Source organism: Mya arenaria, chromosome 17, assembly GCF_026914265.1.
Source record: "Mya arenaria isolate MELC-2E11 chromosome 17, ASM2691426v1".
NCBI lineage: Eukaryota > Metazoa > Mollusca > Bivalvia > Myida > Myidae > Mya > Mya arenaria.
The window spans coordinates 32,844,624-32,868,273 of record NC_069138.1 but is presented as its reverse complement, the minus strand read 5'-3'; the positions used below and the strand labels follow the sequence as shown (position 1 = coordinate 32,868,273).

The 23,650-nt window shown below is 33.8% G+C and overlaps 2 protein-coding genes and 1 long non-coding RNA gene across 3 annotated transcripts in view; all 3 read left to right on the top strand.

The window, feature by feature from the left end:
• Window positions 1-2,619: 2,619 nt before the first annotated feature.
• On the top strand, window positions 2,620-3,213 carry LOC128223393 (merozoite surface protein 9-like). Its single transcript, XM_052932674.1, has one exon. It carries the CDS (start codon window positions 2,620-2,622, stop codon window positions 3,211-3,213), a length of 594 nt encoding a protein of 197 aa, XP_052788634.1.
• A 2,194-nt stretch (window positions 3,214-5,407) lies between these two features.
• LOC128224235 (uncharacterized) lies at window positions 5,408-6,541 on the top strand. Its single transcript, XR_008259455.1, has 2 exons — window positions 5,408-5,754; window positions 6,085-6,541. It is a non-coding gene; the product is annotated as an uncharacterized LOC128224235 (long non-coding RNA).
• A 3,219-nt stretch (window positions 6,542-9,760) lies between these two features.
• The window catches only part of LOC128224234 (CUB and sushi domain-containing protein 3-like), a 30,356-nt gene continuing 16,466 nt past the window's right edge, over window positions 9,761-23,650 (top strand). Inside the window, exons 1-10 of the mRNA XM_052934025.1 lie at window positions 9,761-9,898; window positions 11,478-11,560; window positions 12,986-13,112; window positions 14,407-14,498; window positions 15,161-15,269; window positions 16,342-16,433; window positions 18,000-18,273; window positions 18,499-18,581; window positions 19,294-19,471; window positions 22,318-22,412. Coding sequence (XP_052789985.1) covers window positions 9,835-9,898; window positions 11,478-11,560; window positions 12,986-13,112; window positions 14,407-14,498; window positions 15,161-15,269; window positions 16,342-16,433; window positions 18,000-18,273; window positions 18,499-18,581; window positions 19,294-19,471; window positions 22,318-22,412 — 1,197 coding nt within the window. The 5' untranslated portion in view covers window positions 9,761-9,834. The remainder of the gene's footprint in view (window positions 9,899-11,477; window positions 11,561-12,985; window positions 13,113-14,406; window positions 14,499-15,160; window positions 15,270-16,341; window positions 16,434-17,999; window positions 18,274-18,498; window positions 18,582-19,293; window positions 19,472-22,317; window positions 22,413-23,650) is intronic.

Here is a 23,650-nt window from a genome sequence, read left to right as displayed (position 1 = left end):
CTAATATTATAAAATCTTCAAAACGCCATTTGTCTATGAAGAGTATCTTCATTCAACATCAAAATTATTATTATATCCACTAAACAAGTTAAGAACAAGAAAACACAGACTACCAATAGAAACATGCAATTGGAATAGAATACCAGTGAATGAAAGGAAATGCCAAACATGTAACAAACTATATGATGAATTTCATTTTTTATTCAAGTGTTATATTTTTGATAACGAGCGTTAGCAGTATGTAAAACCATATTTTAACAGACAACCAAGCATATATAATCTTGAACAGTTGGTAAACACAACTAATAAAAAGGAATGCTTGAATATGTATAAATGGTATGTGCTATTCTTAAACAAATTCGTTAAAACATTACTGTTCTTATTTATCTAAGACATTTTTGCATATATTAGTTGACTCTCCCATTGTACTTAACCCATTTAATAATTTGCAAACTATAACTCTGTTTGAATCCAATGATCATTGTGCAATATATATTCTGTTAAACGCGACTATCAGCTCTTTAAATATTTGATACACTTGAATTTATGGTATGTCTTTGAATACCCAATTTGAGCCTCTGAATTGTATTGCCTTTATCAATTACCTCAATGTTTTCATGTTGTGCATTAATTTGAGTGAACAAATGTGTTGACTTGACTTGACTTGAGTATAAATAGCTTAGATATAAACATTGAGGTGATCCTCATCTGACGTATGTATCGCGTTTTTACGCTAGGTGTAGGTCCGTCTCGATTCACTCGAATCAGACCGCCTAACATTGAGTTTATTTTGTTATAGTTCTTTGGACATTTTGCCAATAAGTTACAAAAACACATACAATAAAGATAATAATATGTTGTTTTCGTCGAAAATTGTTGCTGTTCTCATTAAAAAATAAAACCAAATGAGCAGAAAGCGTGAATCAAGTATGACGTTTGATTGATCTTAATATAAGTAAAGAAAATAATTCTTTATGTTTTAGTCTTCTTAGTTTGTTCGAAATTAGGCCGATAATTCATAATTTGTTAAAGTTTATAACCTACTAATGGCATCGTTGTGACGTTTAAAAGATAAAAAGGATTATGATGTATGCGCATATTGTGATATGCGAGGACATCTGAAATAGTTGTCGAAATACTGCAAATCACAAGTTTACTCATAATAAGTTACGGAGATGTCAAGTTTTTAACTTTAATAACGTTGGAAACATATAGCACATTGTTTAACATTCTTAGATATCTCGACAATTCGGTTACTAATCCAAATTTTAAGTCCCGATAAACATTACGCGACAAAACAATATCATCAAAACATTGACCTTATTTAAAACAATCCCTGCCTCGTACGTATGTTGAAACCTGAAAAAATCGGGGTTTACCGTAAAAGTGCTCCATATTCTTTGAATGTTGAGCTATCGTGCATTCCCGCCAATATACTTGCGTCAAACCACTAACCACACACGCACACAACAATATGACAATTTTGGAATTTCATTGTCCCTGATCATAGATATTGTTGTTGATGTGTTTGAATGTGTTGTTTGTTTTATTGTTGTTGTTTTTTGTTTTTGTTTTTTCTGGTACAGGTCATCCGTATAATGTACAGACTAAAAACACGAAATAAACAAGAGGTGTTTGCAAAACAGTATGCCCTCTGCGCGCTACTTCGTATGAAAACATGGCCATGGGAGTCATTTACCTTGGACCCGCTGACCAAACAATATGGTTCATATAGTAACGTCCAAAACAGCTAACCTTTGACATTTCATGTACAAGGTCAGGCGGTTCTAGAGTTATTATGCAGACAAAGTTTTCCAGACAGCGCTGACTTTTATCTTCAACTTAAACCTACAACAAAGGGGTGTCATTCATAGGTCGAATCAAAGCTTTAACTTCCATGGGCCGAGACCTGAAGTTAGTGCATGGTCACATTGGATATGATCTACTTCTACATGTCCAGTTCTGAAAGGGAACAGCGCCAAAATCATTTTAACATTTATGCAAAAAGCTACAGAAACAAGTTAAGTAGCAAAAAGTTTAAACATAAACCCGGTTTAGTGGCACTGGGCAAACGCCAAAGACATAAGACACAAGATCACAAACAAGAAACCTAGAAGAACAGCACAAAACTCCACAAACAACGCAGTGCATACATACTTTATGTATTTAAATAGGTATGTTTATCATGATTTGTAAGATACCGCCTTGGAACAGTCAGTAAAATGTAAATTTACTAAGGGTTTAAACCAGTTTATGTGCACAAACCTCACTCTTATAACAACAATCCTTAATAAAGATAAAAGGCAAAAGGTAAATCTTATCAAAGTATGCATTAACTTGAGGAAGATTATCAATAAAACAAATAATAAACCCCAAGTACTTCTATGATTAGAGACCCCAACTCTATCTGTAAATGGAGGAATACAATTCAGAGCATCTAATGCAATAACTTTTCAAAGATACGATGCAGTCACTGTATAAAGCTATGAACATTCCACACAGTTTGCCTTATAAAATCAAAGGTTTAAAATTGTGTGATCATAGAGTTTCATAATAAAAAGCATCATTGTACTAAAACTGGGAACAAATAAGAAAAACATTATTAAAAATAAAAGCGACATGTATTCGCTAATCTTCCTTCCAAATGATTTGAAAATTGAAAAAGAGACACATTATTACGGCCTAACAAACAATGAACAAGAGACACAAGATGATGGCATTACAAACAATAAACAAGAGACACGAGATGATGGCATTACAAACAATGAACAAGAGACACAAGATGATGGCATTACAAACAATGAACAAGAGAAACAAGATGATGGCATTACAAACAATGAACAAGAGACACAAGATAATGGCATTACAAACAATGAACAAGAGACACAAGATGATGGCATTACAAACAATGAACAAGAGACACAAGATGATGGCATTGCAAACAATGAACAAGAGACAGAAGATGATGGCATTACAAACAAAGAACAAGAGACACGAGATGATGGCATTACAAACAATGAACAAGAGACACAAGATGATGGCATTACAAACAATGAACAAGAGACACAAGATGATTGCATTACAAACAATGAACAAGAGACACAAGATGATGGCATTACAAACAAAGAACAAGAGACACGAGATGCGGGCGCTACAAACAATGATCAAGATACAATAGTTGTCGGCCTAAAAAACAATGTAAAAGAGACCTAAAAATACGGCCTAACAATCAATGAACAAGAGAAACGAGATAAGGGCCTTACAAACGATGAGCAAGAGACACACTATAACAGCTTAACAATCAATGAACTAAATACACGAGCTAAGGCTTTTACAAACAATGAGCAAGAGACACACTATAAAGGCTTAACAAACAACGAAATCGAGGCACGAGATGAGAGCCTTACAAACAATGAACGTGATTCACAAGAAACAGGCATTTCAATCAATGAACGAAACATACACAGTGTCATAGAGGAACAACAACAGACGAATTCAAATATATTGACAAAACTACTCTCGTGGAAACGTACAGACTTAATATTTATGATATGCATGATTTTTACTTATCCATAATACAAAGCATTGTGCTACGTTTATGTTATATTTATAGACTTCTGTAGTCCGACTGTTTGTTTACGAAACGTGGTCCCATTTACTTGGTTGGGGAAGAAGTTCGCCTTGTTATTTTTATATTCCATTCGGAACTCGTCGGCCATTTTTATCGAAAGCAATCTCGGATAAATGACGGTACATCTATATAATTACTTCGTAAATTTTGAATTATATCATTAAATTCATGTTGTGTTTAAGCTTGTAATTGTTGATCTAAGTTTAAATTGATTGTCAATGAAGTGCAGTATTGCAATCATGATAAGGATTCCCAATACTCTACTAATACTAAATAAATACGCGATCTACTTGCAGCGGACTTAAAAAGACCCGATATTTGACATTGTAAACCTTTCATATACATCCGAGGTTGTTTTTGATAAAAATGGCCGTGGAGTTCCGAATGTTTATTTTCATGAAATCAAATATTGTGAACAGTTAAAGGGGCCAATTTGACGCTTGAGTAAATACATAATATATATATACAATATAAAGTTTCCGGGAAGTATTACAACGACCAACACTTCAAAATACATTTGAACGATGATATAGCATTATATTTATGTTCGTACCGCTGTTTTCGTCTGTAATTTGTTTGGTATGAAAGCAAATGTTCAAACATTCAGCTTCTAGGTCAAGAAAACGTTTGAAAAACGGGATAACCATTTTTTTAATAAACGGTAAGTTGCTAATTTTCAAAATAAATCTTGATTTAAACGTATGTAAAATTTCTTTCAATTTTAAATATTTTATTTGCCAGCATTTTCCGGTTCAGAGTTAAGTGTTCTGTTTTGTACAAGAGGAAGTAACTACAATGAATTTTAAAGTAGTTCTGAATGTTGATACTTTCACTCCTTCTTTCTGTTGTTATTTCAGTGATAAAACGCCATATTTCATTCAAAAGCATTAAAGTTTTGTTGTTGTTGTTTTTTTGAATTATTTACATATTATTAGATATGTTTTGTCCGATATGCGTTTACTCAACATGTCGGGTAGTTGTAAAACAATACGTCATCAAATTAAACGACAAGAAAAAAATTGTACATCTCTTGTTCCTTGCTTGTTTTGTGCTAGTTGCTTAGTAATTAAAGAGAATATTGAAACATATAACTGACCGTCCGCTCTTCAGACAAATGGTAGTTATTGACCATATAACTGACTGTCCGCTCTTCAGGAAAATGGTAGTTCTTGACCATATAACTGACTGTCCGCTCTTCAGGCAAATGGTAGTTAATGACCATATAACTGACTGTCCGCTCTTCAGACAAATGGTAGTTATTGACCATTAATTTAACATAATAACTAACTAGCATCGAACCAAAGAAATAACTTGCTGTTTAGAATTTTATCGGCGCCTTGGTGTCCGTTGGATTTGTTTTATTGAACTCATGTAGCATGAACAGAGAAAAAGGAGTTAAAAGGGGCTTAACTCAGTCTCAATTACATTGTATTCGACATCCCACGGAGGTGGAGTATTCTCCCTTATGTTATGATTCATTGCTAAAATTCAACACGAGCCACGGCTCTGGCTTTAATTGTTGTCAAGCCATATTTTTTGGCCAAAAACGAGCTCATGCAATAAAATTTAAACAAATATCTAATGAATAGACTACATTTGTGACTGGGTATGTCCATTACATGGTTGGAGACAGGTTTAGTGGGAGTTGTAATCAAGACGATTCCTTGGCAGAGGTTAACCCTTTCGGCGCCAAAGTCGCATAATTGCGACAACTAGGCTGACCGCCAAAGTCGCATATTTGCGACAAAACGATAGGGTAGTGTTTTCGCTATTTTTACGCTCAAATATTATTACAGAGCCGAGTGATTTCTACTTTCGATTCAGAACGAGGCTTTTTCATGTTACTTCCGCATTCTTAAATAATTTTTCACGTAAAATTGAATTAATTACAGTCTTCTAAAGTGAATTAAAATCGCAGAGCGATCTGGACAATTCAAGATGGCTTCCAGGAAAAGGAAGCGGGCTTATACTTGCAAGGAAGTGCTAAATACGATCTGTTATGACAGTAATAGTAATATTCCGGACATCGAAATTGGATTCGGATATGTCAAATGAAAGTTCGGATGACGATATTAGTGAGAAAACTGTTTCAAATCCGTCATCCAGACCACAAACACCTTCAGGTTAGTTTGAATAATGCTTTTTTTCTGTTATTATTGATGTTTTATCCCCATGAAAATGTCAAATATACCATAAATAAAGAAATAAGCACTTGGCAGCTAAGTAATTCAATATAATATATATAAAAGAAGACTAAATTTAAAAAAAATATATGGATGAAACTTTGCCCAGTAGGTTGAGAGGTTGGCGGTCGTTTTTTATGATATCTTCAAATTCGTCTGTTTTTGAGTTCTGGCTGCTTATTTTGATCAAATTCTCAATTTATAATGCAGTTTGATAATTAAACATATGCCTATATTGATTTATGACTGTTATAGAATTATTTATTTAAGACCACGGACAAGAGGTTGAGGGGACAAGGTAGAGCGATCGGGAGAGGGGAATATTCGAAAAGAAGAAGCATCGACCAGATTGTGCAGTGCGAAGTGACAGACAGACTCCTTGATGGAGTATAAAAAAAACATATTTTAAATGCAATGAGTGCAACATTCCTATGTGGGCAGCCCGTGTCATTCACACAAACAAGAACTTTCAGGAAGCTGGACGCGTGGTCCATAATGTTGATGCATAACTATCTAGATGTGCTATTTGTACACATGTAGATTTGTTTATAAGCAAAAATGTTTTCATTTTAACATAGTCATTTTTTCTATTGTATAAGAAGTAAAGAAAGGATATGTACACAAATGTAATCACTAAATATTTATGAACTTAATGACATTTTTTCATTTTTTTAAATTTATTATGTAATTTATTAAATATTTTGTATAATAAAATTTCAAAAAATCATATTTCTTTTGATCTTATGTTTAATATATTATTTAATTAATTTACTGTGAAAATTTGAAGAGAAAAGCTTTATAAATAAAAAAGTTATGGTCAAGTGAATAACCTTGGTAGAATTCTCTTATACTTCCAGGAATTAATTTGGCACTGAGATGAACTTTTGACTATTTATTTGGCGCCGAAAGGGTTAATGCAGTTAGGTATTATCGTAGCTTACCGTCGAAACCAAACAAACTGAATGAATATTGTGTACGTATACTTATTTCATAATTTCGGTGTTTGTCTAACATTTGAGTAGAAGCCCTTGTGTTGCTTGCATAGGTAATGTCTGCCAATTTCCAATATGTCTTGTTCGTTATATGTCCCTGAATATTATAAGCATTTAGTTTTATCATTATGATTGTTTGTGGTAGGTGAGAGGTTATGCATGCACAGACTAGATTGTTATATGTTATGAAATTATAAATAAAGATATTAATTTCTCTCTCTATGGACTTGTTCATGTGTTTTAAGATTAGACATTAAAAACACATGATATATGTGGTATGAGAACAAAATGCTTTCTAAATGATAAAGAACTTTCAAAAAGTCAAATAATAGCTGTCTTTTTAATAAGTATTAAAGTACGCGAAAGAAAATGCAATGTATTGCGAAAACTGTAACTAGCGCTCTTGAAATTTGAATTTGTTTCGGTTTGTGTTCATGAAAGTGAGAACAATAATCCAATTTTAACAAAGTTTAAAAACAATACGATGCCAACATGAAATATTTAAACAAATCTCTTTAAGTACAAACTGAACTTTTTCGGTGAATCCCAAACAAACTGAACCATAAATGAAGGTTATTCACAAGTGTTTTGTTTCTTTGTTTGCATAGTTGTGAACGTATTTTAATGGAACATTGAGGCCCAACTGGTTTAATGTTTTCTTCAATTGATGTTAAAGAACCTTTTTATTTCTGCATTAACAGGCACGCATTTATATATACGCAATGCAAATCTTTTGTTTTAGATCGAATTTATTTGCTACCATAATATTTCGAAAACAAGTATTACTATAAACGAGTTCCGAATAGCACCTAGCCGGGCCTTGTGTGCCACAAATAAAAGTCACAACTCATATCATATGATAAATCCACTTCTAAATAGTAGAACCGGAAACTGACACTAAATATATATAAGTCGATAGACTAAGGCCATTTCAAAAATCTTATATAAGTTGTGATTTATTTTACTGAAATTTATTAGCTATACACTCAACTTTGCGGAATTAATACTCCCATATTTTTACCGACAAATCTAAACTTTACCTCCGGCTATAAACTGATAATTCAACAAGCTGTATGCCAAATTATATATCGACAATTATACAAGGTTAGCTTCCATCTATACACTCACCATTCCATAAGCTTAACTCACATATATAAACTGACCATTCTTCAAACTTTACTTCCAGTTAATATACACTGACCTTTCCACAAGATTTACTCCAAGTTATTCCTGACCATTCAACAAATGTAACTCCCAGACATGCACTTAGTATTCCAAAAGCTTATATCCAAGTAGAACACTGACCATTCCACAAGCTTAACGTCCAGTTGTACACTTACCGTTCCATACGCTTAAAGTCCATTTCTATACTGACCATTCCACAAGCTTAACGTCAAGTTTTGTACTGACCATTCCAGAAGCTTGATTCCTACTTAACTTAGCTTTACTCCCAAAAATGTACTAACCATTCAACAAGCTTAACTCCAGCTTTACACTTTGCTCTGCTCCCAGTTATGCACTGACCAATCCACAAGGGCTTAACTCCCAGTTATACACTGACCACTCCACAAGCGCTTAACTCCCAGTTATACACTGACTACTCCACAAGCGCTTTGCTCCCAGTTATACTCTGACCAATCCACAAGTTCTTAACTCCCAGTTATACACTGACCTCCACAAACGCTTAACTCCCAGTTATACACTGACCACTCTACAAGCGCTTTGCTCCCAATTATACACTGACCACTCTACAAGCGCTTAAATCCCAGTTATACACTGACCACTCCACAAGCATTTTGCTCGCAGTTATGCTCTGACCACTCCACAAGCGCTTTGCTCCCAGTTATGAACTGACCGCTCCACCAGCGCTTAACTCCCAGTTATACAATGACCATTCCGCAAGAGCTTCAATGCCAGTAATATAGTAACAAGTCCATAAGCTTAACTCCAGCTATACACTTTGATTTGCTTCAAGTTATGCACTGACCACTCCACAAGCGCTTAACTCCCATTTATGCACTGACCACTCCACAAGCGTTTGCTCCCAATTATGCACTGACCATTCCACAAGCGCTTAACTCCCAGAAATGTACTTACAATTCCGCAAATGCTTAAATGCCAGTTATATAGTAACGAGTCCACAAGCTTAACTTCAAGCCATACAATGATTATCTCATCAACTTGTTCAGACTTAAGTTGTATAAAAAACAAGCTGTATTTGAATGCAAATACAAATTGTAATTAATAATGAACCTGAAAGCGAATTCTTAAAACTAATGTTTCAATTAAAAGCTTGATGTTTTTAGCCAAAAAGTCGCCAATCGATTTTCGGCTACACCGATCGTAAACGAACAATTTTCGACCAATTCTCGGTTATCGCTTTATCTTAAAACTTACGTATTTTAATGCCTACTTTTTAGGAATTGGGCTGGTCAGTTATGAAGCTTGTGGTTTACCATTACACCCCAAGTCTATATATTCACTGTTACAAGAACTTGTTCAATCATCTAATCAAGGAAGAAAAGTCCATCATATTCTTCACACCGTCAAACTCATCAATATATCAACATCTGACACAAAACACTGATACTATTTTGACAGCAAAACAAAACTTAAATATATCTGAAAACTCAATTTCCAAGCATGCGCTTTAATGTATATTATGTTAAAGTATTTGTTTAAGTGATTGTTGTGATTTGTATCTATATATCCTCAACATAAAAAAGATATTGTCCAACTTGTCAGCTAGTCATTCAAATTGCAAATAATCGCAATCAAATAATGAATAATGATAAACACAGAATAATAATATATTTTACAATACCACCACTCTCTGGCCAGCACTTTATCTTAACAACATATGCCCTTTCCGACCACGTGTTATGATTGTTTTGGTAATTTAAGCTCTATTTAATCTAACGTCTGTACCAAATAATTTTCTTATTCGGCCTACACGGAAGTGGATCTATAAAGGCATAGTTTGCTCTACATTCGCTAAACGTTTTGAGTGAATTTGTAACTGATAAACATGTTATTTGTGGTGGTGTTAAGCCTTTTTTTCTTAACCGCTTTTTTAAGCAAGGCTGAACAAGGTAAGTGATTTATTTACCTAATCAAACAGATCAATTATTGTTTGACATATGAACTTAGGAAAACTCATGTTTTACTATAAATATCCGTAGTTAGGCCGCCGCTAGAAGGAGCTACTGGAACTTAAAAAGAATCCGTAGTTAGGCCGCCGCTTAAAGGAGCTACTGAAACCAAAATTAGCATTATTAGTTAGGCCGCCCCTAGAAAGAGCTTCTGGAACCGAAGTAGCATCATTAGCTAGGCCGCCGCTAAATGGAGCTACTGGAACTAAAAAGCATCAATAGTGAGGCCGCCGTTAGAAGGAGCAACTGAAACCAATATTAGCATCAGTAGTTTGGCCGCCGCTAGAAGGAGCTACTGAACCAAAACTAAGCATCAGTAGTTGAGCCGCCGCTAGAATGAGCTTCTGGAACTGAAATAAGCATCAGTAGTGAGGCCGCCGCTAAAAGGAGCTAATGAAACCATAATTTGCATCAATAGTTAGGCCGCCGCTAGAAGGAGCTACTGAAACCATAATAAGCATTATTAGTTAGGCCACCGCTAAAAAGAGCTACTGAAACCGAAGTTAGCATCAGTAGTTAGGCCGCCGCTAGAAGGTGCTACTGAAACCAAAATTAGCAAGAGTAGATCAGTAGTTAGGCCGCCACTAGAAGGAGCTACTGGAACCAAAATTAGGATCAGTAGTTGAGCCGCCGTTAGAATGAGCTACTTAAACCGAAAATAAACATCAGTAGTTAGGCCGCCGCTAGAAGGAGCTATTGGAACTAAAATAAGCATCAGTAGTTAGGCCGACGCTAGAAGGAGCTACTGAAACCAAAGTTTGCATCAGCAGTTAGGCCGCCGCTAGAAGGAGCTCCTGAAATTATTTATTGAACGTGTATTCTCATCTAAAATCGTATATTGTGCAAATATCTAACATGCCAAATCGGCTACATTTGTGTGTTCAAATATGTGTGCGTGCATGGGAGGTAAACGGATTTGAATTAAGTGCTATGAATTTTCTGTATTGAAAAGTTTTGCCTACATTGGGTCATACAAAGTTTAACTTGAACGGGTCACTAGTATGTTCAATCATTCACTGTTTTAACTTTCAAACCCATGCCATTTAATTGAGGAAAGGGGTCGTCGTTTTATGCTAATGGGAATCGAAGTAATTCTAATTCGGAAATCCAGTGCCTAAAAGGACGGTTTGATAAAATGTACCATTGCGTTGAACGTAAGTTCCGAGAAATGTTCTGTTTCCCTATCTTGTTACCTCTGATTCATCAGTCAGATGTACATTCAAAATTTGACACCTTTTATACTCAAACAGAATTGAAAAAAGCGATTTATGGGTTGAACATTTATTTTTTTCTGTACGAGTGAATATGATTTATCATATATTTGTGATGTTGTTCTTGTACAAGTACTATTATTGTTTAAAAATGATGTTTTAACACACCTGCTAAAATGCTTAAAAATAAATTATTATTTAATAAAATGTAATTGTATTTTTAACAGTTGTCCTACCTTGATTAGGTGATGTCATTATAATTGCATTGATGTTGTCATTTACTGTTTGCATTTTGTTACGCCTTTCAGGATGTGCCATCCCAGATATACCAAATGCGATCATCACAGGTTCAAATGGCACGCATACAGATAACTTGAAGCACGGAGAAAACGTAAGTGAAAATAACTGAATGTTATTAAATTGTTTTGTTTGTTGTGTAAGTGCTTAAAAGTCCTTACCATTGTGCACTTTTAACATGGTCATCTTTAGATATTCTTCTACTGGGCTGATCCATTAAGTTTCTCTTGATTTATAAGTGTACAGAACCATTATCTTGAGCACAAGTACGATACATTAATCAAACAAAAGCCATATAAAATGTGTTATTTAAATAAGTACCTGATTATTATTGCAATTATTATTTAAGGTATTTGAACAACAAATAAGCTAGTTCTCCGTTAGCTCCATTAGGGAATTTGAACCACAAATAAGCGTTTTTTTTCTGTTAGCTCCATTAAGAATTTCGAACCACAAATAAGCTATTTCTCCGTTAGCTGAATTAAGGTATTTAAACCATAAATAAGCTATTTCTCTGTTAGCTCCATTAAGATATTTGAACCAAGCTTGTTCTCTGTTATCTCCATTAAGGTATTTGAACCCCAAATATGCTAGTCCTCTGTTAGCTCCATTTAGGTATTTGAACCACAAATAAGCTAGCTTTCTGTTAGCTCCATTAAGGTATAAGAACCGTAAATATGCTACTTCTCTGTTAGCTCCATTTAGGTATTTGAACCACAAATAAGCTAGTTTTCTGTTAGCTCCATTAAGGTATAAAAACCATAAATATGCTACTTCTCTGTTAGCTCCATTAAGAAATTTGAACCACAAATAAGCTATTTCTCTGTTAGCCCCATTAAGGAATTTAAACCATAAATAAGCTATTTCTCTGTTAGCTCCATTAAGGTATTTGAACCACAAATAAGCTAGATCTCTGTTAGCACATTAAGGTATTTGAATCCCAAACAAGTTTGTTCTCTGTAAGGTCCATTAATGTATTTGAACCCTAAATATGCTAGTTCTCTGTTGGTTCCTTTAAGGTAATTTGAACCGTGAATAATCAAGTTCTCTGATAGCTCCATTACCATAATGTTTCATAATGTCTGATGACCACGTTCTCTGATGGCTACAAGTAAGAAAAATGGGTTAATCATTGATGACGTTAATACAGTTTGCATACTTGCTCTTCATTTCAACTGTAGTCGGACGTTAAATGATATAATTTGCGTTCTTAGAACAAACAGACATAATTGTTATATCATTATCGGTAAATGTCTTACATGCTATATTACTACAAAAAAACCTTTCAAATGCTATCAAAATAATATTGGATACCTTACATATTTGTGGGTTGGATAAACGAGTTAAGCAACCATTTTGAGTGAAGACATTGTACGCTGTGCATATTAAGGGTAGGACCAATAACCTTTGCCGGTGTGTTATTTTGTTCCGTTTTAATTGTAAATTACTCTTAACTTATCTAAATAAAAAACTGAGTAACTGATTTCTGATCTTTGTTCGTTTAATGCATTTGTTGAAGGTGTCAGTATCATGCGAGGGAGAATCATTTTTGTATGATAACAGCAAGAAGGAATTCACTAAGGAACGTTCCTTTGCAATGAAATGTGAATCCGGAAAAATATCGTCAAAACCATCATGCAAGCAAGGTAAAAACGTGTAAGTCTAAATCGTAGAATAAATGGTTAAATTGGATTCTTTTCATATATAAAATACGCAAATGAACGTATGTTTATTTTAGTTAATATTTAACATGCATACAATGTTAGGAAGCCAAATTATACATACCAATAACTGTCGTCATGTTCTTTTCGCTATTATATCGATCTTTGTGCGCAATACTTACTAAATATATTTACTTTTGTTATAAGACGCGGCCCGATGTTGGACCTTTAGGGAAACATGTTAACAATTTCCAATGGACAAGGGTGTATGGATAAATTTTGAGGTTGTAAGAAAGTGAATATTTATCCATCAATTACACATTTTATTTTCAATTGACCTAAATCTATGTTGTATAGAACTGATTTGATGTTCGTAATTGTTGAACGATCGATACATAATAATGTTGTTTTTTTTTTATAAAAAGCCAGACGACTATAACGGAATTCTACAAAAATATTCTCTGCCTTTTCATTTACACTGATCACTGATCCGACCCTGTGTGTGTACCACGTGATAAATTGTGTCATAAATTCTACGTCGGAAGGCAAAATTTTGCTTCAAATAAAGACTTTAAACAAAGATAACTTTCCTATTTCTTCACCATTTTAAATGAAACATAGCGCAGCCTACCCCGCTTACGGAGCCCCGTATTCGGTCGTTTACATTTTTATTGAGTTTGAGAGTGTAGTTTCTTAAAACACTTCGACAAACCTTTTCATAATACGGCCGTCTGACGGAGCACTGTCAAAACATTATTTTTTAAAACAGGTTTGTCGAGGTGTTTGAGGAAACTAATGACTTTATAAAACTCCGGTATTAAAACGAAGACGTGGCTCTTTAAACGGCATAGACTGCCCTATGTTTCATTTAAAATGGTGAAGTCAAAGAAAAGTTATCTTTGATTTAAGTCTTCATTTTAAGCAAAATGTTGCCTTCTGACGTAGCATATATGACGTAATTACACGTGGAATACACACTGATTACAACGCGTGAATGAGTCCTTTAAAATAATCGAGAACCAGTCCCTTTAACACAACGGAAATATTTATTTTTGTATACTCTTTAATTGCGCAACATAATATTATAAAGTTCTCCTCTCTAACTTTAAGCAAATGTTCAATATTTTGTCAGTATACGATTATGTACATTGACGTCACGAAGCTAAGTAATAAACCACCATAATTATTAAAGCAGTCTAAATGTAAAATCATTTTACTGATATTAATAATATCATGTTCATTCGAAGTTTCTTTATTTACGATGCAATCCCCTTTTCAGCGTTGAGTTGTGAGCTTCCAGATGATCAATATGCCTCGTATTTTGTAAACGGAAAAAAGCATAACGAAGAAACAATCTTACATGAAGGCGAGGTATGTTGTACAAATGCTCAATTTATGATATAATGCATAATGGAATTATATCGTATTAACTACAGACAGACAGCCAGACAGACAGACAGACAAGACAGACATACAGACAGACAGACATACAGACATTATGTATGATTCCATAATTAAAAAGAGCTTAAGAATAAATAATCATATTGCATTATTAAGAAATATTTTTATAAATATCACCAATGTTGAATATGTATTTATTTTTAAGCAATATTTTATTACATCACAAAATGTTAACGTCATAATCAAATAATCCACGATATCTAGAAAACAATAACTAGCATAATACAGTGTTACAAGTATATTATTTTCTGTCATGCAAATGTCTGGAAAATAGTGATATAAGACTGCCTATAAAAGATCAGATCGCAGATTCTGTTCATATTTCTATTCCAAAATTCCTAATGTTTTATAGTTAAAAGCGTTTATATCGGCTTTAGAGAAATGATATTTTCGGCAGTTTTCAAGACAATTAAGGTACAATCTATTGTGAGGTTCATGTCTGGATTTAGGGGATAAATGCCGAAAAACCTGTTTATGAGACAAAAATGAAATAAAGGCCAAAACTGTCAATCTGTGAGAGAGCAGCTTTAAAACCCGACTAACTGTAATGTATGTATTATGGTATAAAACAGGTCCGCGTCGTATGTGAAAACGGTACTAGTTTAACAGTGTCCTCAGATGTGAAAAAATGCTGGAATGGTGTCTGGAGATCAGGAGTGCATTTACCAGTTTGTGTACCAGGTACTGTACATGCACTTGATTCATAGTCAGTCGCGTACCTGTGTCATGTATATTCGAGTACGCTCATTGTGTACAAATAAATGTTGGTTTCCCAGAAATTGCATTTGTCTAAATCTCGTAGCGTATAAGCGTGTAACTGTCTTCTGGTTAAAATTAGCCGTTATCTTACTAAACGTTGGCGTTTAGAATCATGAGAATGCTTGAAAGATGTCTCCTGTATAATAACTACTTCGAACCGGAGAGTTACAACACACCCCTTTGTTCTAAACCCGTAAAATACATATTGCATAAAAAATAAGAAAGGCCTTTCAAATATGGCATATGGTTTATAGCGAGTCAGGTTGCATGAGCATGTGTATCATATGATTATTTTTATCATATGCACGTTTCCCGTAATCCGTAACAGAATTACCTACCGGTTGCACGTGCTCTGAAGAAGAGCCGACAAAGCAATGCAATTTCTCGCACTGGATGATTTACCCGAAGAATTTAAAGCCGATCATTTTAATTTCGTTTATAAGTAGATAGAATACCCTTACACACCCAGTAAGATTACGTCCTCATTATTAATTATGTAATATGTTTATGGCGTCAGTTAGCTACTTATATACAGAAAGTAGTGATGGTTTTAAATTGTTTTTTCATGAAACTAAGAGAAACAAAATCACGTTTTCCTCTTATGATTTAAATGAAAAATACTGATTTATTCAAATATTTGTTTATGATATTTAACACACGTATGACTTGCTGTTATATTACCGAATAAGCCAGTATTGTCTCAAATTGAATTGTTTACAATCATGCGGAGTAATAACGTAACAGAAGTATCCATATAAATTACAGAGAAAAATACGCGATGGTTATTTTTAACCATACACAATGTTTACCCATGTGATGATATTATTGATCATGTGGTGATGATGAAATGCTGGTGCAAAAACTCTTCTTTGTTTCAACGGCCGGTTTTTCCACATTTATTTACTATCATTTTGACATTTGATGTACAATGATTAATTATGTGGTGTTATAATAATGCCATGTATGTTTTCAAGTACTAATTGCGTTGTTTTAGACTTTTTAGGATGTGCCATCCCAGATATACCAAATGCGAACATCACACGAACAAATGGCTCGCAAACAGATAAGCTGAATCACGGAGAAAACGTAAGTGAAAATAACTTAATACTTGTGTACTGCTTTGTACGTATAAATTAGAGTTTATTTAGTAATTCTTCGTGAATAACTCTAGCGCCACTGATTAGCTTACAATGTAGGGTAAACACTGTTAGGTTAGTAGATTGTTAAGCTTTTCTTGTCTGGTCCATGTAGTTTTAATTGGAGTATTGTTAATTTAATTATTTTTAGAAGTAGTAGTAGTAGTAGTAGTAGTAGTAGTAGTAGTAGTAGTAGTAGTAGTAGTAGTAGTAGTAGTAGTAGTAATAGTTGTTGTTGTTGTTGTAATATTATTATTATTATCATTATTATTATTATTATGATTATTATTATTATTATTATTATTATTATTATTATTATTATTATTATTATTATTATCATTATTATTATTATTATTATTATTATTATAATTACTGTACAAAACCACTATCATTTACACAAATATGTTCATTTGCCCATATCAAATAAAAATCCAGTTGCATTTATTATGAGTAAAAATTATGGTGGCAATTATTGAATAAGGTATCCGGCCCACATATAGGCTCTTTCTCTGATAGCTCCATTAACTATATTATTAAATGCAGATGTCTGATGTCCGCATACAATTAAAGTAGCATTTGAAAGTACTTATTGCTGATTACTAGGGATAAACCGAGTAAATAAATCATCTTCATTGTAATATCAAATATAAATGTTTTTATAAAGCAAAAATGATTATTTATTCAGCATTGTTATACCTTGCTAGAAATATATTTAATTCATTTCAACATGATGTCATGATAATTGATGTATTTCATGTAAAAGATTCGAACATTTTTTTAAAATGCTACATGTAAATACATTTTGTACTACATTTTTGTTCCAAATTATGTAATATCTGTTTTAAAGTGATGAAATTCTGATAATTATGTAAATTATTCATCAGTTTATGGTTGATATTTTTAACAAATATAAAACTACTGTCTGGTATATACTTGTAGTGTGGAAAAGTTTTTATTCTCAATTATTTTAGAATTAAGTTATCTCCTAAAACATTTTACTAAATTATCAATTGTAACCTGGAATGTATAACAAAACAGCATATAAAACATAACTGATTGTAATATGTTTATTCATTTAAAGACATGTATGTACAAACCAATATAGTTTTGGATATATTTGTAATATATTCACTTGTTCCGTTTCGATTATATAATCCATAATTGATCGAAATGGCTCGTCCGATTATTTTCGATGATCGATTATGACTTTGGTCCGATTTTCAATCCCTACTGATTACTACTTGAGTGAAAATAAATGACATAATTCATATGCTTTATTTCAATTTGCATATTTGTTCTTTGGCTCCAACTGAAATCTGATGTTAACGATATATGTTTCAAGCCAAAGAACAAACAGAAATAATTGTTTTATTTTTTCGTTAAATTATGTTATTAACATGTTCTTTTTTATGAACACATAACCCTTTCAAATGAAACAATACTAACATGGGGTCACCTGGCATCAATAATTTAAATATTTTTGTTAGGTACTTGATATGACTGGTTATCATTTCAGATCACGGTAACTTGCCATGAAGGATATAGTATCCAAAACAGTGAAGTTTATGACTATTATTCATATCCTGACTACCCTGATGTTGAAAACAATGACGCACACTTCACTCTGACATGCAATAACGGCACGATAGGAAACAAGCAATGTGAACTATCACAAGAGAGTATAGATCAACCAGAAAACATGGATCCTACGATAAAACCAATCTCACCTGACAATGAAACAACGACTGCTGCAAGTGACCAAACCACTTCACCAATTGATAATGATCATGGTAAGCTGTAAAAATTCAATAAATCAGAATGGAAAATATCCAAGTTAATTCATTTCCGTCATTCTAATTCTTTATTTGATACAAGCTTGTCACGCATATCACTAAGATCATACACACGCTATGATATATGTTTCGGTTATCCATATCCCTGTGCTTTATTCGATCAATCACCTTCAAACTGTCTACAGAAACGTTTTGGTTGAATATAAAATGTATTTCATCTAGGCGTGCTTAAATGCACCATACCTGAGTCCACCGATGTACACTTTATGACACTTTCCGGCGGGGAATTAAAAGAGGGGACGCAGGTAAGAGGATGTTAATGATTTCATAAACAAGTTTGCAATGTATGAGTTAAGTTAGTTTTGTCGTGTCATTTTGGAATTGGTCGCTCCACCTAGCTTTAGGCCTATCGTGGTTCTGAAATATAAGGACTTTGATCATAATTTAAAAACGTTCTTCTACGACCTACATAAAGGTCCATTTACTTATTCAACAGCAATGAACTTATGAGTAATTATTTCAAATATTTCTTATGCGATGTAAGTTCAAAATGATTTATTTTACAACGATTGACACACAAGTTATTACAACATTATACAACACTTGTCCGTCTTGGTGACCCTAAACGAAACTCACGTGCGCCAAGGTTTGTGATATTGGGACCAGGCATCAATCAACGACTATGAACTTCTTCAAAGGCAAAAGAAACAAAGTCCAACAAACCTCAGTGGCAAAATGCAAATTTTCGTTAATACAACTAAATGATGGTATTGCCGCCTTGGAACGTTCGGTAAAATAAATATGAGGGGCGGGGTGGGGGGGGGGGACCCTAGACGTGTATACGACCAATTAAATACCGACAACCTGCCAACATGCCCACAGAACAGTATAGTTGGTCTTTTAAGACATAACATTTATTCAACATTAAATGATATTACATTCATAGCCAAATTGCAAATGAAACAAATCATCGTGTGTAGTAATGTAGTAATAATTGTTTTTTTTCTTTTGTTGTAGATACCTAATGGTAAAAAGTTTAGAGCGGAGAAGGAGTGTAAGGATTACTACGAAGGTTACTACCTAAATAGCGATGACGTTGATGGAGAAGAAATTAGTCCGCCAATAAGACCCATTGATAAGATAGTTAATTGTACAGATGGTGTGCTCTCAGATTATACCCTGGTTTGTGACGATGGTAAGTGAAAACGTTATAGGCTTTAAGGAGATATACCGATTTGGAAATACATTCAGCAAGTTTTTAAGAAGGGAAGATAAAGTCGACGGCATTTTAATTTTTGCATAGACATGATTATCGTTGGCAATATAGTTCAATGTAAGTTATAATGAGTGCAGTCAAATTGAATATATCCAAGCTATGTGCTTCACTACTAAACACACTCATAGTCATATACGTGCATTCACTTGTGTTCATTATCTGCTGTAAGAGTAAATATCTTCAGCCTCAGTTTTTCGTTTCAGAACTCATGTGATGTATTGTATTAATGATAAGAATAGTTTAAGACAAGTTGATTTGTGCACAATTTTAAAGATGTGAAATCATACAGAACATGACAACAGTTCTAAGGATACATAATTTGGAATCATAACATTGTATGCATGGTTTATATTAAAGAAATATAACACAGCACAGGTCAAGGACCGGCCAGTCAGCCACCGAAAGTGAAGAATGCCTCGGTCCATTCACCTCCGGGGGCTGATTGACCGGTTCTTATAATGCCATACCGCCCGAAGTGGTGAGTTATATTTCTAATATTATACCGAACAATTTATATTACCATTCACTACTTTTAAAAACGATTTAGATGTGTTTTATTGAACAAAGCTAATCATGGTTACTTGGGACGAACTGTCGCCGTTGTGAAAATAGCAAGCTGCACTTACCAGTTATATTTCAGCGGTCCATATTATATCTTTGGCGAGGTCCGGACCGGCAAAAAAAGTATATGGACCGCTGACCTTATAAAACTGGATTTTTATCAAAATACAGGGATATACTGACCGATCGAGTTTAAATATACAAAGAAGGGACACATCTATGTGAGATATAATATTTATTAATATTAAATCACGTTCTAGGCATAACATGTGCAGATGACTTAAATAAATTGTGTAAAATCCTAATGATTTGGAAGGGCGATGCGCGCAAAGCGAGCGAATCAACTTTATTTTGATCACATATGTTCTAACTGACTTAGAGTATAAAACTTCATACCAAATAATGACGTCATGTCCGTTAAGTAATAGTTTGCACATATTGTAACCATTTTAATGATTAATAAGGACGGGACGAGTCTTTGCACTGGGCTTGTTCACACTTTCTGTTAAAGGTACTCGTTCACGTTTTATGTTAAAGTGATTCGTTCACGCCATATTTTAAAGATACTTGTTAACGCTTTATGTTAAATGGGCTCGTTCACGTTTTATGTTAAAGTGATTCGTTCACGCCATATTTTAAAGATACTTGTTAACGCTTTATGTTAAATGGGCTCGTTCACGTTTTATGTTAAAGTGATTCGTTCACGCCATATTTTAAAGATAATTGTTAACGCTTTATGTTAAATGGGTTCTTTCACGTTTTATGTTAAATGGACTCGTGCACGCTTTATGTTAAATGGACTCGTGCACGCTTTATGTTAAACTAACTCCCGCACGCTTTATGTTAAATGGATTCGTGCACGCTTTATGTTAAAGAGACTCGTGCACGCTTTATGTTCAATGGATTAATGCACGCTTTATGTTAAATGGGTTCGTTCACGTTTCATGTTAAAGTGACTCGTGCACGCTTTATATTAAAGGGACTCGTGCACGCCTTATGTTAAATGGATTCGTGCTCGCTTTACGTTAAAGGGACTCGTGCACACTTTATGCTAAAGTGACTCGTGCACGCTTTATGTTAAATGGACTCGTGAACGTTTTATGTTAAAGTGACTCGTGCACGCTTTATGTTAAATGACTCATGCACGCTTTATGTTAAAGAGACTCGTGCATGCTTTATGTTAAATGGACTCGTGCACTCTTTATGTTAAAGGGATTCGTTTAAACTCTTTGTTTAAAGTGGCTTATTCACGCTTAGTGTTAAAGGGACTCGTTCACACTCTTTGTTTTAAGTGGCTTATTCACGCTTAGTGTTAAAGGAACTCGTTCACGCTTAGTATTAAAGGGACTTGTTAGCTCTTTTTGGTAAGGGACTTGTTAAAAAGACTCGTTCACGGTTTTGTGCACACTTTATGTTTAAGAGCTTTGTTCATTCATTGTTATTAAGTGGCACGTTCAAATGACGTGTTGACTTCTTTTTAATTTAAGATACTCGTTCATGATTTGTGTTTGAGGGACTCGATCGAAATTGATATAAAAGGAGCTGGTTCACGGTTTATGTCAAACGGACTCGCTCACCCTTCAATTCAAATGACTCGTTTACATATTTTTATAACAGATAATTTTCAAGCTTTTAGTTGAAGGCACACGATCACCTATTTGTGTTAAAGACACTCTCGTTCATGCATTAGGTTGAAGGCACTCATTTAAGCCTTATCTCAATGGAACTCGTTTACTATATTTGCTCAGTCACACTTTGGTTTGAATAGGGCTTGTAAACGATTTATGTAAAGGGAACTCGTTCACGCTTCGTATTAAGGGACTCGTTCATGCGTTGTGTTAATTAAAGGGACTTGTTAAAATTAATATGATAAAGGGACTCGTTCATGCTTTAGGTTAAAGGTGCTCCTTTTCTATTTTTGTAAAAATGAATTGTACAAGGTTCATGTTAAAGGGACCCGTTCACACTTTTTCTTAAATGAGCTCGTTTACGTTTGTGTTAAATGTGCCAAGATAAAGGTCTGGTGTACACTTGAAGATAGTGGGCTCGTGATAAGGGTCTCGTTTAATATTTATGATAAAGAAACTCGCTCACACATTGTGTTGAAGGTGCATTTTGAAGCTGTCTATAATCAGACACATGAATACACTATTATTTATCGAATCAAAATCATTTTCTTTAATAACGATACATCACGTTTTCAGCGTCACGTTGTGAGCTTCCAAACGATCCATACGCATCATATTACGTCAACGGTGAAATATATAGAGGAAACAACACAGTCTCACATGAAGAAAAGGTATCTTGTAGATATTGTGTAATGCATGAAGACTTAAAACTCGATTTATTAAAATGCTTGTCAATGATGAGAATATTTCTTAGATAATATCTTCTTTACATAGTTTAACACTGGAAAATGACAGACAGACAGACAGACAGACAGACAGACAGACAGACAGACAGACGGGAGAACGGACTGATGGAAGGACGAACTGACGGACGGAAAAGCATACAGGCAGGCAGGCAGGCAAATAGACCGACACAGACAGGTAGACAGACATACAGTTTGTATTCCTCCATAATTGCAGTGTCTATGAAACAATACACAAATGTAGCGTTACACATGTATATATATATATATATATATATATATATATATATTTACAAGCATCATCCAATAATTGAAACAAAAACCACAAAAGTTGAATATATAAAAATTCTTAAAAGTATGTGTTAGAATAAATATATTAAAATGTGAAAATTCAAATCAAGCACAATACATTGTTTCCAGTAAAACACATACAGCAAGCACATGAAAATACTTTATTATTACTTAATTGCTCAAACATAATGTATCCTCGTTACTTACTTTTACATTTTACGCAGCATTTTAGCACAGCAATCGGTATAGTAATAATCAAAATGTTCAGTACTGAGTGCAAACATATATGCCCATTGGTCTGAACAAGTCATTATCACTATCGACTGAAATGGTTTATGACCAAAATAACCGTGATTTATATCCGTAGATGTATTTTTATATTTACGAGTATTGAGACTTATTGAACGGGTTAACGGTACTCTCAAAATAAATAATCTCATTTGCTTTTAATATCATCGTCTACGTTAATGGTAAATTTTATGCCTATGTTGTGTCATGCTGATTACTTACATGTAACTTAAGTGGAATAATGTAACCCACGGTATTATATACTTAAAATCATTACAGTGTGCATACTTTTTTTTTTTTTTTTTTTTAATTGAAATCTGAAGTTAATGATATGCTTTGCAATATTTGAAGACCAAAAACTTATTTGGTTAGAGTATTATGTTTTACACTGTATGTTACTGCATTCAAAACCCTTTCAAATGATACCGTATTAATAATGGGTAACACAATCGCGGGTGGGAGTCTTTCTACAAGTATGTCAAACAAAAGATGCTAAAGTTCTAACCGTTATCTACCAAACAATGTGCACTCTTTATCCTAAATAAAATGTAACGAAAAATGCCATATTATGTTATTTTTATTCCATA

Excerpts from the sequence above, each read along its gene's own strand:
- LOC128223393 (XM_052932674.1), top strand. The coding sequence starts at position 2,620 with ATGTATTCGCTAATCTTCCTTCCAAATGATTTGAAAATTGAAAAAGAG.